This window comes from Actinia tenebrosa, unplaced genomic scaffold (genome assembly GCF_029948245.1).
Source record: "Actinia tenebrosa isolate PJP-AT-01 unplaced genomic scaffold, QUT_ActTen_1.0 PGA_scaffold16__25_contigs__length_10494907, whole genome shotgun sequence".
NCBI lineage: Eukaryota > Metazoa > Cnidaria > Anthozoa > Actiniaria > Actiniidae > Actinia > Actinia tenebrosa.
The window spans coordinates 10,104,185-10,119,953 of record NW_028292576.1 but is presented as its reverse complement, the minus strand read 5'-3'; the positions used below and the strand labels follow the sequence as shown (position 1 = coordinate 10,119,953).

Below are 15,769 nucleotides of genomic sequence, written 5' to 3'. Positions count from 1 at the left end.
ACAAATACAAGACGTGCAGTGTCGTCAGAAGAATAGGAAGATCAAACAAATTAGGTGAGTTGCAAATCATACACACAGATGTAAATTATTTACTGCTACAGTGTTAATTTACTATTCATTGCACTTATTTATTTCTTTATTTTATTATAGGGACCAAGCAAGTTCAGTGTTGTGGTTTGCAGAAACATTTGGGTTGACACCTAAGAGTTTGACTGTTAAGGAGCAACGTACTGGCACAGAACATAAAATTACTCTTTGTAGTGGTAGGTTGTCAGGCTTTGTAAAATTGAACTCAAAGTGAAAAAGATATATTTATTTAAACTCATACATGCTCCAATATATTTATTTAGGAACAACACCTTTGCCAAATAATCAACCAGAGCAACCCTCTGTGGTAACAGATCAAGGTGCTCCACCTCAGACTCCACCTCAAACTCCACCTCAGACTCCAACTCAGACTCCAACTCAGATCCCACCTCAACAAACACAACCAACAGACAACATCTCACCAACAAGAAAGTACAGGATAGAGAAATTTCTTGCTCTAGAAGAAGAGGAGAGAGAAAAAGTGATGGAGCTTACCTCCATTCTCAATAAATTTGGGGTGTCCTTCGAGGCATATCATGAAATCACCCAAATACCAGGAAACAGTTCCATGACAAGATCTTACCTTCTTGAGGGATGCCAGGGCCAACTTGACTCCAAATGGAACATTACTAAGACACCAGGAAATACTGCAGGGGCTGAGCTCAACTTCCATGAGCTATTGCAAGAGCAACTTAGACAGCATGTAAGTCTTGAAATGTTTGGTGTCAGAAGTGGAATTGCAAGAAAGTTGACATTAGTAGTTACTGATTATTTACCAACGGGAACGAGACTGAAATCATGGCAGAAGAAGCTGTGGCTGCACTCACAGAGCAATTGGCTGCACTCAAGGCACAGCTGGATGGCATGCAGGCTGAAGGAGGACCCCCTGCCCAACCTGTTTTTGCACCAGTGGTAAAAGTGACAGTGCCAAGGGAGAAGAAGCTGAGGAAGTATGCTGGTGGCAGAGACGACAAAGTGCTTGAAGACTGGATAGCGGATGCACAGAGGTCTGTGGCTGCCCAGAAGTTAACTGGTCAAGAGGCGGTGGATTTCCTGTACCATAGCTTAGAAGGTGCGGCTCGAGATGAAGTTCGACTAAGGCCTGTGGATGACTGGACAGACCCGGAGGGTTTCTTCAGGATTCTGAGAGACGTCTTCGGAGAGAAGCTCACCAAGACCCAGCTTCTCCAGAGGTTTTTCGCCAGAAAACAAGGTGACAGGGAGCCCATCCAGGACTTTGCCCATGCCCTGATGTCAATGGCGGAGCACATAACCAGAGTACACGTAGGAGCCCTGGAAAACAAGGACCAGAACCTCAGAGACACATTCGTTGAGAACTTGCGTGACAACCTGTTGCGCAGGGATCTCAAGCGCTATATCAGAGAACATCCCGAGAAGACCTTCAACGAGGTGAGGCAAGAGGCCTATTGTAGCTCGGAAGACACAGATAGAGGAGCACATCGCCATGCAGCGGCCAAGGAGGTGTTGGTGGAGAGCAACCAAGTAAATGCCATCCAAGAGCTTACAGCAGGACAGAAGGCCCTGGTGGAGAGGCTCATGCAGCAACAAAAATTGCTGGATGAGCAGCAGAAGCTGCTAACCCAACTTACCATGAAGTTAGCAAGCCCATCACCACCACGAAGTCCCCCACGTGGTCCGAGGAGATGTTACAACTGCCACGAGCTTGGACATCTTCGGCCGAACTGCCCAAAGCCCCTGAAAGACAAGGCACCAGCAGCACCACAGAAGGAGTCAAACTCCAGCTCTCCACGGCAGTGAGCCACGCCGTGGAGAGGAACTGTAGTGGCTCTAACTCTCTTTTTCAGAACGAAAAGGTTGTCGGGACAAGTCCCACAGTGGTGGCGAGGATTGGCGGAGTACCTGTGAAAAGCTTAGTGGATACGGGCTCCATGGTCACCCTCATCACCGAGTCGTTCTACAGGGAAAAGCTACAGCCAATCCTAGGAGACCTACACCCTGAAACAAGATTACTGCAGCTGCGAGGAGCTAACGGTTTGGACATCCCTTACATTGGATATATCGTCGCTACAGTAGAGATCGGAGGAGTGGTGGTCCCTGGGTGCGGCATCTTCATCACGAAGGACACAGCAGCCACTACAGTAATGCAGAGGAGGGTACCTGCCCTACTGGGAACCAACGTTCTTGGGCAGGTGCCCCAATACCAACAGATCCTGCAAGATGAAGAGAAGGAGAGTAAACGTAAAACTGGGTTCGTGAAAGTAGCCGGCTCAGACAAAGTCTGGGTCCCTGCTTTCACAGAATCTGATATCTTGGTCACAGGCCCATCATGGGGCACTGATGCTGTGATCGAACCCCTTGGTGTACCAGTAGAAGGAAACCTCACCGTGGCCAGTACTCTCGTGGATACTACCAAGACGTGTTACTATGTCAGAGTTGCCAACCAGACGGCAAAGGACATATGGCTAAAGCCGAGGACGCGGATTGGAATTGTGCGAGAGGGAGAGATGGTCAAGAGAGGAGAGCAGTTGGAGTTCCTACACGAGAATAACATGGTGACAGTGTGCTGTAACCTTAGTGCTGACCCGCAGATGCCACCCCAACGGGAAGCTGTGGGCAAAGTACGTTGGCAAAGGATACAGACACCCCCTCACGGGATTACCCTGGAACATTTCCCCGGGACGGAACTTCAGAGGGAGAAAGCTCTCCAGATGTTCGAAAGAAATGAAGAGGTGTTTGCTTCATGTAAGGAGGACCTTGGCTGTACAAAGACAACATATCATCGCATCTACACAGACGATGATGTGCCTGTCACAGAGCGTTACAGAAGGATTCCTCCAAACCAATACCAGGAGGTGCAACAGCATCTACAAGACTTGCTAGAAAAAGGAGTGATATGTTCAAGTGAGAGTAACTATGCCTCCCCAATAGTGCTTGTACGAAAGAAGTCTGGAGCCTTGAGGATGTGCGTCGACTACCGGAAGCTGAACCAGAAAACCAAGCGTGATCAGTACCCCCTACCAAGGATAGAGGAATCACTGGAGGCACTGCGTGGCGCAAAGTACTTTTCCACCATAGATCTGGCATCAGCCTACAATCAAGTTGAAGTCCATCCTGATGATCAGCACAAGACTGCGTTCACAACGCCCATGGGTTTGTTTCAGTACACTCGGATGCCGTTTGGACTACAGAATGCCCCAGCGACCTTCCAAAGGTTGATGCAAGGAGTCTTCCGAGAGGACATACTTCGCACCCTGATGGTCTACCTGGACGACATCATAGTCTTCTCATCCACCATTGAAGAACATCTTGAGCGGTTGGAAACGGTATTCAGTAAGCTGAAGCATCATGGATTAAAGGTTGAACCAACCAAGTGTCAACTCTTCAGAGATCGGGTGTCCTACCTGGGGCACGTGGTCTCTGCTGACGGTGTCGAGACAGACCCTGAAAAGACAAAGACAGTTAACGAGTGGCCAGTCCCCCAGACAGTGCGCGATGTGCGATCATTCCTTGGTTTCGCGTCATACTACAGAAGATTTGTCCCCAAGTTCGCTCAAATGGCAGGCCCGCTGCACAAGTTAGTTGCTGAGCTCGGGAGCGGAGGAAGTAACAAGACCACCCGGAAGCAGATTGGCGTACTGTGGACAGAAGAGTGCCACAAGAGCTTCAACAAGTTAAAGAATCTACTAACCTCAGCACCAGTACTGGCATACCCGGACTACACCAAGCCATTCATCCTAGAGACGGATGCGTCCAACGAAGGATTGGGAGCCGTGCTGTCCCAAGAACAGGACGGAAGAGTCAAAGTGATCGCTTATGCCAGCCGAGGCCTGAGAGGTGGAGAGCGAAACATGGAGAACTACTCATCGAGGAAGCTGGAACTACTAGCCTTGAAGTGGGCTGTATGTGAGAAGTTCAGGGAGTACCTGCTGGGATCGAAGTTTGTCGTCTACACAGACAACAACCCGCTGACATACCTACAGTCAAAGAGTAAGCTGAAAGCTGTGGAGCAGAGGTGGGCTGCAGAATTAGCAAACTTCAACTTCACGATCAAGTACCGCCCTGGACGTCACAACCAGAATGCAGATGCTCTAAGTCGCATCAACCGAGATGAGGAACCAACCACAGTTGAAGTAAGAAGTACACTAGCCTACTCTACCAATACTACAGACCTACCAGAAGAAGTACGTCAACACTTGATGGTATCAGCAGCGTTCATAAGCAACACAGAGACAAGTGCGCTGGAGGAGCAAGCAACCTCATTCCCAACCACACCTCTCACAGAGATCCAACGACTACAGCAGGAGGACCCATGTATCAGTCGTCTCCTCCACTACCGAAACCTTGGACGTCGGCCAAGTAAAAGGCAAAGCCAACAAGAGACAAAGGATACAAGGAAGTTGCTTAGTCACTGGAACAGGATTGAGGAAAGCCATGGAGTCCTCTACCGCCGTACAGGAGTCGGACAGGGAAGTGAGCTTCGGTTACTGCTACTCCCCACATCAATGAAATCACAAGTACTGAAGGGTGCGCACGATCAATGTGGACACCAAGGACAAGACAGGACAGAACAGCTCTTGAGGAAAAGATGTTGGTGGCCCGGTATGCAAGGAGATGTGAAGCAATGGATCTCAAATTGTGAAAGATGTGTCATTGCCAAAGGATCCTACCTTCCAGTCAAGACGCCGATGGGCAGCCTACTAGCTACTAGGCCATTGGAAGTGCTAGCGATGGATTTTACCTTGCTTGAGCCTGCAACAGATGGAAGAGAAAATGTCCTTGTGTTAACAGATGTGTTCACAAAGTTTACAATTGCTATACCTACCCGTGATCAGAAAGCGACAACCGTAGTCAAGACCCTGATTAAAGAATGGTTCCTTGTGTATGGAATCCCCCAAAGACTACACTCTGACCAAGGCAAGTCATTTGAGGCAGAACTAGTCAAGGAGTTGTGTGCAGTGTATGGAATTAAGAAGTCAAGGACAACCCCCTATCATCCTCAAGGAAATGGGCAGTGCGAAAGATTCAACCGTACACTACATGAGCTTCTAAGAACTCTACCAGCAGAAAAGAAAAGAAGGTGGCCTGAACACCTGAAAGAGTTATGTTACGCCTATAATGCTACGCCACATGCAACGACTAGATACTCACCCTTCTACCTGATGTTTGGTAGAGATGCAAAGCTACCTTTGGACATTCTACTTCCTGATGATGACAGACAAGTGACAGTAGACAACCAGCAATGGATTACCAAGCACCAGACTCGTCTACGAGAAGCTTATACCACTGTGACACAAAACTTGAAGGAAGCTGCTACCGTCAGAAAGAAGATCCATGACCAGAAGGGCAGAGCACTGGCCGAACCACTACAAGTTGGAGAGCGAGTACTCCTTCGCAACCGTAAAGTCAGAGGAAGAAACAAGATTCAAGATAAATGGGACAACCAAGTGTACAAAATCGTCGAACGAAGAGACAACAATACATATGTCGTTGAAAGAGCTGATGGACATGGAGGAGATAAAGTTGTTAGTCAAGGAGAAATGCAAGTGTGTCCAAGGCCAATGCTGGAGATACGAGGACGACACAGGCAAGCTGACAGGTCTAGACAAACATGTACTGCATCGCCAGAATCATCAGATGAAGAAGATGACATTGGAGGAATGACAATCGCCTTTCAACCAATGACAGAACCAGCTGAACCTGATGATGATGATGATAGTGATGATGCGTCTGAGGAAGAACTGGCTGCACCTGTACTCCGACGTTCCACAAGGACAACGGCAGGCCAACACAGCAACCTCTATAATCTTCCAAGATCCGCACTTCAGCACTGACGAGTCCACCTACGTATCATTGTTCCTGAATTTGCTCGAGGACGAAGCAAACGAAAAGGAGGGGCAAGTGTGACAGAGTCAAAAGACACTATTTTGGACAGTAATTATTTAGTCATAAATCTATATTTTTAATTAGGAATGCCTCGTGTACACATAGGAATGTAATTCTTTAGTTAACTGTTTGCGTGGAAAATGCGTAAGCAAGAAATAATTTCCGTACGTAATTACATTACAGTGAGTCATGCCTAGGTTTGGCGCTTGTTTACGTAAGTTCGTGTTTGGGACATCCTGTTTGCGCCTAGGGCGTGCAACATTGCGTAGGATGTGTAAGGTCTTAAGAATGCAGGTTTTCCCATAAAAGTAGGCCCAAACTAAGCTTAAATCAGTGTAGTAAAAGTTCTTGAAGACGTTGCGTTGTCTACGGATATTTTCACATATCAAGACAAGGAATTCTCTTCGATGTAAAGGTATGAATCTTTGCAGCCTTTTACACTTTTACCTAGGATAGATTTAGGACAAATCTATGTTCATATCGTTAACTAGTCATTATATTTTATAGCTTAGATTATCTATATATTTGTTAAGCATTCGTTTCATGTTTTTGTAATGCTAGTCGCATTAGCGCGTAATTTAGTACAAAGTTATCAATTTCACGCAGTAGTAATTTAGTAATCACGCTAAGTGTATTTTGTCTTTTAAACTCTTTAAAACGTTTACTATAGGATCGCTACCGCCTTACTCGCTTGTTTAACCTTTTTACTACGATAAATAGCCTTAACTGCGGGATAAAAGACCTTTTCTTTCCAACCTTTAATTTGTTCGCTACTTAAACTCTACACTCAAGGTCATTGTCGCGACCGCGTGTTCAGTAAACCGTGTAATTCTTAGTTTGTCATAAACAAAGGTTAAAATACTTACCTAAAGCCATAGTTAACCTCTAGTCAATTTTTCCTATTGCTTTTTCCATTGGTTTAGTTCATTTTAAACGGTTTACCGACTTGTACATTAAACTTTGCAACCTAGTAATTTTCACTCGCGTATTGTAAACACTGCTAATCAGTATGCAATATTCAAATTACCTGTGACGTAATTTACGTATTTCCGTTTCTATTTATATCTAGCAAAACTGTATTTTATTCATAACTTTTTAGCTATTTAGATAAGCTACAAATTTATTTTATCTCATTGTAAATATTTTTCTTGTTTTCATTAGAGATATCCTGTAATCTCGTTCCCGTTTTTTTTCATGTATTGTAAAGTTGTGTGAATTTTTCAATAAATTCTTTTGTCAAAACCACTTGCAATCTGATTCATAGCTGAGCGCCTTGCCGCCGGTTACAAATGTAAATCTAACCATGCCCATGCACATGATTAATTGCTTACAAATTTGAATTTCAGCTTGAAGGAAAACCAAATGATAAAGAAGAAATGACTTTCAAGGTATTGTCTAAAATTTTTCATTCCATTTTTAAATAGGGGTATTATGTTAAAAAGATGACTTCACTGCATGTGATGTAGACTAATTTGTAGATCAATATATATTGCCAATGAAGTACATTTTTGTCCTCCAAGGTAAAGATAAGTGGAGATGGTGCCGCACTTACTAGGAAAAGTAACCTCATGGTGCAAGGGTGGATCCAGGGTAGTTTACGTGATTTCCGTAAACTACTCAATTTTTTTCAAACACATTTCTTTCTAAATAATGTCAAAATATGTGAATTACATTATTCTAGAAACTTCTAGAAACAACTCACTTGGCTGTTTTTCAGTTAATTATTAAAGAAAAGTCAAACGAAAATGAGTAATCTCGTCATTTCTGCCGATTTATTACCGATTCCCGCAAGAATTTTCGGGTTTCGGATATCTCCGTCGGTACGCATCGGAATGCTATCGGAAAACGATCGGAAAACAGCCTTTGTCAAATAGAACCTCAGGGGGTGAGCGTGCGTAGTTGTAGAGCTAGGCCGGTGTGATGATCGTAAACTACTCAAAGACTTCTCTGATTGGCTGGAAACACATTGATTGTTTTGGAAACCACTCAAACCCTTTTCTGATTGGCTATCTACTTTGCAAACTACCTCATAAACTACCAGCAAAACTATAAAAAGCTAGACCTACCCCCGTTGGGTCTCTTTCGTTCTTATGATTAGAGTCATAGACTTGCGGTACTTGAACGAAGGAATATTCTACAATGCGTGGCGACCCGATTTGCAGGAGGGAGGACTGTTCTCCTTTCGACATTGGCTTGAATTTTAAAGAAATTGGCTCTTCATCACCACAAGATAAGCTGGGGTTCATTGAGAATGTGTGGAAACCAGGTGAGATTTTTGATTTCCCACTGTCAATAGAAAATAGAAAGCCTCGTAAGTTTGTCTTTGAATGGCTTAGAAGATATCCCTGGCTTGCATACTCTAAATATCTCGATGGAGCATTTTGTTTTCCCTGTGTTTTGTTTGGAGTAGAATCTGGTAAAAATGCTCATAAATTAGACAAGTTGTTGAAGTCCCCACTCACATGTTGGACTTCAGTGGCTTCGAGACTTACAAAACACGCCAGTGGTAAATGTGAGATGCACAATTTTGCTGTAATTGCCATGGATAACTTTTTGAAAACAATGAGGCAGCAAGCGGTCCCAGTAGATCAGCAGTTGAATAATATTATTCAACAGCAAATCGATAGAAATAGGACGGTCCTTAAGTCTTTGTTTGAAACGATAATTTTCTGAGGGCGAAACAACATAGCTCTCCGGGGTCAACGCGATGATGACCCAACAAATGCTAGTCTATCAGGAAACTTTCAGGCTCTGCTAGAATTTCGAATGCAGAGTGGTGATCAAATACTGCAGAATCACCTGGAAACTGCACCCAGAAATGCAACTTACATTTCTAAAACCATCCAGAATCAGATGATAGAAACAGTAGGTTCTTACATTTTAACTAGTTTGTCAAAGGAAATCAGAGACAGTAAGTTTTTCTCTGTTATGGCAGATGAAGCTGCAGACATTTCTAACAAAGAAAATATTTCTTTAGTGATAAGATTTCTTGATTCAAGAAATATAATTAGAGAAGAATTTATTGGGTTTTCTCTTTGTGATGAGGGAACAACTGGAGCTGCCATCAAAGATAAAATACTTACAGCAGTAGCAGAATTAGGACTTTCTATGGACGACTGCAGAGGCCAGTGTTATGATGGGGCAGGCAATATGGCAGGTTGCTTGAATGGAGTTTCAACACTGATAAGAAATGAATTTGACAAAGCAATTTATGTTCACTGTATGAACCACAGGCTGAATTTGTGTGTTGCTGACACATGCCAACAACCACTTGTTAGAAACATGATGGATACTGTTAAAAGAATTTCTGATTTTTTTAACAATTCACCAAAGAGACAGCAGTATTTGGTCATGAAGGTTAAAGAGATAATGCCTCAAGCTAACCATACTGTTCTGATAAATGTATGCCGAACAAGATGGATCGAAAGAATAGAAGGAATGGACAGAGTTGTAGAACTTCTTCGTCCTGTTGTTGCTACGCTTGAAGACATATCAATGAACAACAATGATCTTGGAACTGGGGACTGGAATCGACCTAGTAGAAATGATGCACAGACCTTACTGAATGCAATAACTTTTTCATTTATTGTTGCTATTGTTATTGTTAGACACATGTTAGATTTAACCCGACCTCTCACTGTCAAATTACAAAAGAAAGCAATGGATCTTCTCAAGGCAAAGGATGAACTTGCACTTTTAAAGTCAGTCTTAACAGAGATGAGAACTGGCATTGATGCCAGGCACAATGCACTCTACCAGGAAGCTGTCACTTTAGCAGGTCAAGTTTCAGTTCAACCAACCATGCCTAGAGTAGCTCAGAGACAAGTTCACAGAGCCAATGCTGCAGCCCGAAACCCTGAAGAATATTATAGGACAAATTTAACTGTAGTTTTTCTAGACCATATAGTCCAACAACTGAACAACAGATTTCAAGATGATGTGTTTGTTTGCTACAGAGCACTTTCAGTTATTCCATCAATTATGCTGGCCACTGGTATTGTTTGGAAGGATAATGTATTAGCCTTTTGTGAACATTATAGGCAGGATATACCTAATTATGCAGGTTTACAAGCAGAACTTATTCTGTGGGAGAGAATGTGGATGAGGAAAGATGATCTAGGAGAGGAAATCCCTGATAGTTTAGAAGGGACACTTGAGCACATTGACAATGTTGCTTATGCTAATATACATACCATACTTCAAATCCTTATAACTATCCCTATGTCATCTGCTTCTTGTGAAAGGTCCATTTCAACCCTCCGTAATCTTAAGAACTACTTAAGAAATACTATGGCTCAAGACAGAATGAATGGACTGGCACTGATGCATTCCCACAGAGACATGGACTTAGATCTTGAGGAAATAATAGATTTATTTGCTACTTTAAATCCTAGACGAATGAGAATGGAGAATATCTTACAGTAATATTTTATATAATATTTTTTGGACCACCACTCCAGTGTTCTTAGAGTACTTTTGAGTTATGTTCCATTTGGATTAATAATTATCTGATTTTTAATCCTTAAACTGATGGGGAACAGTACAGGAACAAGGTGGAATTTTTAAAAACTTATTCTTTTCTGAAATCTATAATATTGTTCACTGGGTTTTAATTAAGCTTGAATGGTCTTTACATATTCTCAACTGAACTCAGCAATGAACTCAACTATAGTGGAACACCTCAATCTAAATAAGGTAATGTATTCATTTTGTATAATTTGCTAGTACATGTAAATTCTAGTACACTGATATTGTGACTGTATGTTCTCTATTTTTCATAAAGTATTCAATTTGCTGCCATGCCACTTTTCCTTTAATAGCATATATTTTGCATTGTACTTTTACATACTAATACTTTTGACGTCATTTTTTTTCACATGATGTCCTTTGATGTGCTAGATTCTTCAACTGAGATAAATCTGTACAAGGATCTTGACTGCAGACAGCATGCTATGCTAGATGTATCCTTTTAGGCAGTTTATAACTAATAGGGGTATGGTGGGTTGGGTATAAATTCAGAGTAAACTACTCATGTCCAAACCCTGGATCCACCCCTGTGGTGTGTTCATTTTCCATCATCGATGACAATAAAAACATGATGTCAAGCTCAGGTAATATTTGACTTCTGTTTTTTTTGTCTATAATCAGTGCACTAGCTGTTAATATCAATATGAATCCTTATGTGCAAATGTTTCTCATTTGTAGGGAATCACACTATTGCAGTGGTTCAAACTGCTGAGAGCTATGACAACCTTCAAGTTTCCCTGTCAAATGTCATTAGAGATGTGAATAAGACACAGGAACAAGGGTATATAGAGGTTGATAACCATAAAGTCAAAATAGAATTATTTCTTGGAGGTGACTACAAGGTAAATGTAATTACATTATCATATTCACATTGACTGTATAATCTAAATATGCGAAACCTTCTCTTTAACTCCATAGTTTCTCTTATTGTGTCTTGGAATGAAGGCGGCCAATTCCTCACATGCCTGTATTTATTGCAAAGTCAGTACAGAAGAAAGGTAGTACAGCTGCTTCTAGTACTTAGAACATACTACATGTATAAAAGTATTGATATTGTAGATATGCATGCATCTAAAAACTAAAATCAAGATTACTAATATATGATTGACAGGCAGGACATGTCAAAGCCAGAGAATTATTACCATTCCATGAATGTCAAAAGAAAACTTCATGACAAATGGCACAAAGACCCTGGTTGCCAGAAATCACCTTTGTTTAATATCCCTCTGGACCACTGCATGGTTGACGAGCTACATGCCTTATTGCGAATAACCGACAGACTGGAGCATGCATTAATACATGATGCAGTTGACTGGGATGAGGTTAGATCCAAACAAACTGTAACTAGGATTTATATTAAGTAAGTTTAAAGATTTCACATTTTACCTCTCAAATTCACAGGAAGACAACTTTGGGGTACCCAAAAAAGACCAAAAAAAAATCACACCTCAACAACCTTTTGCATGCTATACATACCTGTGGAGTAGGATTTCAGGTAGGTATTCTTTTTAAGCTTTCAATGATATTAATCTCCATTAATATTAAACTCCGAAATGATTTAATAAGCTAACTACCACAATTCCCCCCAAAAAACACATAACACAATGTAAAATGTATTGCTACTTTACTTTAGATATGGTATGACAAAGACAATAAGCTGGATTGGACTTCGCTAATGGGTGATGACAAAAAGAAATTGTTGAGGAATCTGCCCTCAAAGTTTTCTTCATTTGTGCACCCAAAAATATTAACATCAGTCACAAAGCTTTGGAAGGTACTTATCATTTAGTTGTAATAGGTCTTTCTTTTAAGAAAAAATAAGGTAAAGCATGTATATTAAAAAACATGAAGTGTGAAGTATGTGGATACATTAAATAGCCATATTAATGATTTTGAGCTTAAATCTACCACATTTTGTTACAGGATTTTGCCGCACTTTATGATGTGATGACTAACCTATCTCCCACTACAGAAGACATCAATACCTTTCACACAAAGGTAAAAGAATATTTAGTTATATTATTCTCATTTTTTAAAATGGCCATAATACTTTAAAGTACTGTCAACCACTGTATATCAGTTTTCTCAATGGTTGTATCTCTATTAGACCTACATGTATTGCTACAAGCAATCTTACAGTATATTATATAAAATTTTCATTGTCAGGCAAATGAATGGGCCAAGCTTCTCCTTAGCATGAAAAGTGAAGGCTATAACTGGGTGAACCCATCACACCTTATATACATATCATGATGTACCACATGCCGAAACTACTTGAGGAGTATTGTAGTCTTAAAATTTTTACAGGGCAAGGTATGGTAAACAAATGAATAATTAATTATTTAAAATTATTTAATTACAATTATTCATATTGGATTTCTACATTTTATATACTGTAAATTTGTGTGAAATAACAAAAAGTAATGTGTGCAAAAGATGTACACATTTTATTTTATTACTCCTGCTTCCATAGAAACAACAATGCAGCCCACACTAGTTTAACCCAAGTTATCATCTCTTTATAAATTTAAGGTGTAGAGAAAAAAAATGATGTAATGAGGAAAGCATTCCATAGGTCTATCAACAGATGGGATGCTTGCAAGTCCCTTTTGCTTATTGATAAGAGACAAGAAAGTCTGCAAACAAGCACAAGACAAAAGAGGCCTTACCACAAGCTCGATAACAAGTTTTGGGATCAAGGTGGCAAACTGTTAGTAGCAGGAAAATACAAAAGAATTTCTCAACCAGTGCTGGCAGAAGTTGAAACAGAGAATATAGCTCCAACCATTTCCACAACTGCAGAAGTACATACTGAAGATTCTTTTAAAAAAATGCTAAACTCACAGCTTAGAGATGTAGTGTGTCAGCTAACTGGGGAGAGACTGAACAAGAGAACACGCAGAAATATTCTTATTGACACAATTTTAACAAAACAATCCCAACAGTAACTGAACATTTTATAAACAAATTATGTTGAAATTGAGTACAAACACTACATATTTATTACTCTGTCCTGCAGAGTTTATAACATCTACATGTTATGTTTTCTAAAACTTATTGTTAGCTTCTGTATCCATCTTCTTTCTTTTTTTGAACCATCCTTGTTGTACATTTGGCGTGATCGTGAAAGGAAAGGATGAAGTTGAATAGGATAAGTAATTTTTCGAACTGTCCCACGTCTTCTATAAGTCATATCCCATCCTAGGGGAAAGTATCTCCTTGGAAAGTCTTGAGCACTTAGTGCATATGTCTCTTTTGAACAGACTTTCCCCCTTCCACCAAAAATGTGCCTGAAAACAGCATGGTTGAAAATGATGGTGGTATCGGACTGAAGAGAGTCTGTCAAGCCACCATCAATTGCATTTCTTATCAACTCGACATGGGCTAGCACAGTTTTAGGTTCAGGGTTTGGTTTTTCAAATGTTCTGCAATTAAGAAACATTATCTTAGCATATTTATAGGTACTCTTTGTTCATCATGTATACAACCAGTAATTACATGACATTTGTACAAAATCGTTAGGAATATAAGAATATAAGCCAATGAAGATGTTAGTCAGAACTTACTCAATGACAGACTTGTCTAATATGTGTGATTCTATTTCCCACGAATTGTACTCGGAACCCCACGAGTCCCATTTAATTAGAAATTCTCTCTCGCTATCCTGCATCAAAGAACATACGCGCATTATTAAACGGCTCATAGCTAGGAGGAAACGTGGAAAATCCCGATAGAGGAAACGACTTACAGCTTACTAAATTAGCTCATAAATTATATATATAAGGAAGTAAAAAAATTGTTTATTTTGTTATAGTCTAGAAATGATGGGCCTTCCCTTTGCTGGACAAAATAAATGTAGATGTAGAAAATGTAATCGCTGTAAAACTCCCCTTTTTCTGCCTGACGGCCAATATTTCCTCCACCTTGTAAACCCCCTGCGTTTTAAGCTTTTTTCTAGCCTTTAACTGATTTTCGCTCCATTCGTCCGCCGTTGAAAACGAATGGAGTCGTTTATAAAATCCTTCTTTACGTTTAGCCAACTTAGCCGCCATCATGAATTTTGAGACACGCTAGATATAACCGGAAGTTTTGGGATTTCAACCAATCATGTCGCGATTAAAACAATTACATTGTTTGGAGCTCGTACTCATTCTTCCACACGGTCATGACCTATTTTTGAGGTACGCGATGTGGCCTTACGCTTAGTTCATATCCAGTGAAAGGACCTTTGAACCTTCTCATCAACTCATCATCATCATCCTCAGATTTTCCCCCTAGGCTCGTCCTTAACCTTAGGGCACAACTGCTCCGGGAAAACGTTCTCTTAGCAGATGTTTGAACTTGGTTTTGTCCATCATCATTTTCCTGGCTTGCATTGGATCTATCTGGAGGAGATCCTCAACTACTTCAACAACTGTTGAACCATATTCTTCTATTAGGTTTCTTTTGAGCTATCTTATTTTAAATTTTGGTCTGTCTGCGTTGACCACTGAAACATATAACATTTGGATTCAAAAAAAGAAAAGTTTGATGTTACTAAAATATTTCCTTTTGTTCTCTATCTAGATAAAAAGGACCTGATTAGTAGCTTCAAAAGTCCTTTCACTGGATGTGAACTTTATGCTAGCAAAATATATAACATATATACTTAATTTGGTAAATGGTAAAGAAGTAGGTCCAAAGGTGGAAGGTTACAATCTGGTTTTTAATATAAGTCAGAACAATGGTAAAAACGGGTTGGTCTCCCTGTTGTATCTTCACCTTCGTCGCATCACAGGTCCATTCTTTTAAATAGTAAAAAATAAACGCACACTCTAAATATATGTTTTGAACACCCATAAAAATCACTACTCACGTTTTTTGTTTTCACTTGAATAGCATTGATGCGGGGATACTGTACAGAATATCTGTCCCTTTGGAATAAAGACTTTCTTTTTACCCTTTGAGGTATCTATGGTAACGGTACACCGCTCCGCTATCGTCTGTTTCAACTTGTTATTTGGCATGAGCACAAGTGAGGAGTTTTCGCCTGAACGTCTTTTTTAATTCCTTGTTTGATAAAAGAAGAGATGGAATGAGTTAGTTAATAGTAAATGGAATATAAATTTTACAGATTCTCACCGTGTACCCCTTGAACTAATCAATCTAATAAAAGCCATAATTTTTCGATAATCGTTTGAAATAACTACGTCAAAGTAATTTTTCTAGTAGTGTTAGACTTTTCTCTATGGTTTCGAGTCGAAATACTAAAGCAAAATGTTTACTCATTCCGACACTCCACCTAGTAAAA

The 15,769-nt window shown here is 40.5% G+C and overlaps 2 protein-coding genes across 7 annotated transcripts; one reads left to right on the top strand and one right to left on the bottom strand.

The window, feature by feature from the left end:
• The first annotated feature begins 7,503 nt into the window (after positions 1 to 7,503).
• Positions 7,504 to 12,251, top strand: LOC148910763 (uncharacterized). Of its 6 annotated transcripts, none has more exons than XM_089031477.1 (7): positions 8,103 to 8,218; positions 10,571 to 10,647; positions 10,852 to 11,321; positions 11,398 to 11,477; positions 11,591 to 11,801; positions 11,881 to 11,974; positions 12,113 to 12,251. In XM_089031477.1, the coding sequence occupies exons 3-7, from the start codon at positions 11,133 to 11,135 to the stop codon at positions 12,121 to 12,123; spliced, it is 585 nt and encodes a 194-aa protein (XP_088887603.1). In that variant the 5' UTR covers positions 8,103 to 8,218; positions 10,571 to 10,647; positions 10,852 to 11,132; the 3' UTR covers positions 12,124 to 12,251. The 6 variants fall into 6 exon arrangements, 4 of the variants coding, with proteins under 4 accessions (XP_088887601.1, XP_088887603.1, XP_088887604.1 ...); XM_089031478.1 differs by lacking the exon at positions 8,103 to 8,218 and having other exon boundaries at positions 10,385 to 10,647; positions 10,852 to 11,063; positions 11,158 to 11,321; XM_089031475.1 differs by lacking the exon at positions 10,571 to 10,647 and having other exon boundaries at positions 7,504 to 8,218; positions 11,158 to 11,321.
• On the bottom strand, positions 12,087 to 14,650 carry LOC148910762 (uncharacterized). The gene is made up of 2 exons (XM_089031479.1): positions 14,046 to 14,650; positions 12,087 to 13,904 (listed from the first exon to the last, which is right to left on the bottom strand). The coding sequence occupies exons 1-2, from the start codon at positions 14,180 to 14,182 to the stop codon at positions 13,511 to 13,513; spliced, it is 531 nt and encodes a 176-aa protein (XP_088887605.1). The 5' UTR covers positions 14,183 to 14,650; the 3' UTR covers positions 12,087 to 13,510.
• Positions 14,651 to 15,769: the final 1,119 nt, after the last annotated feature.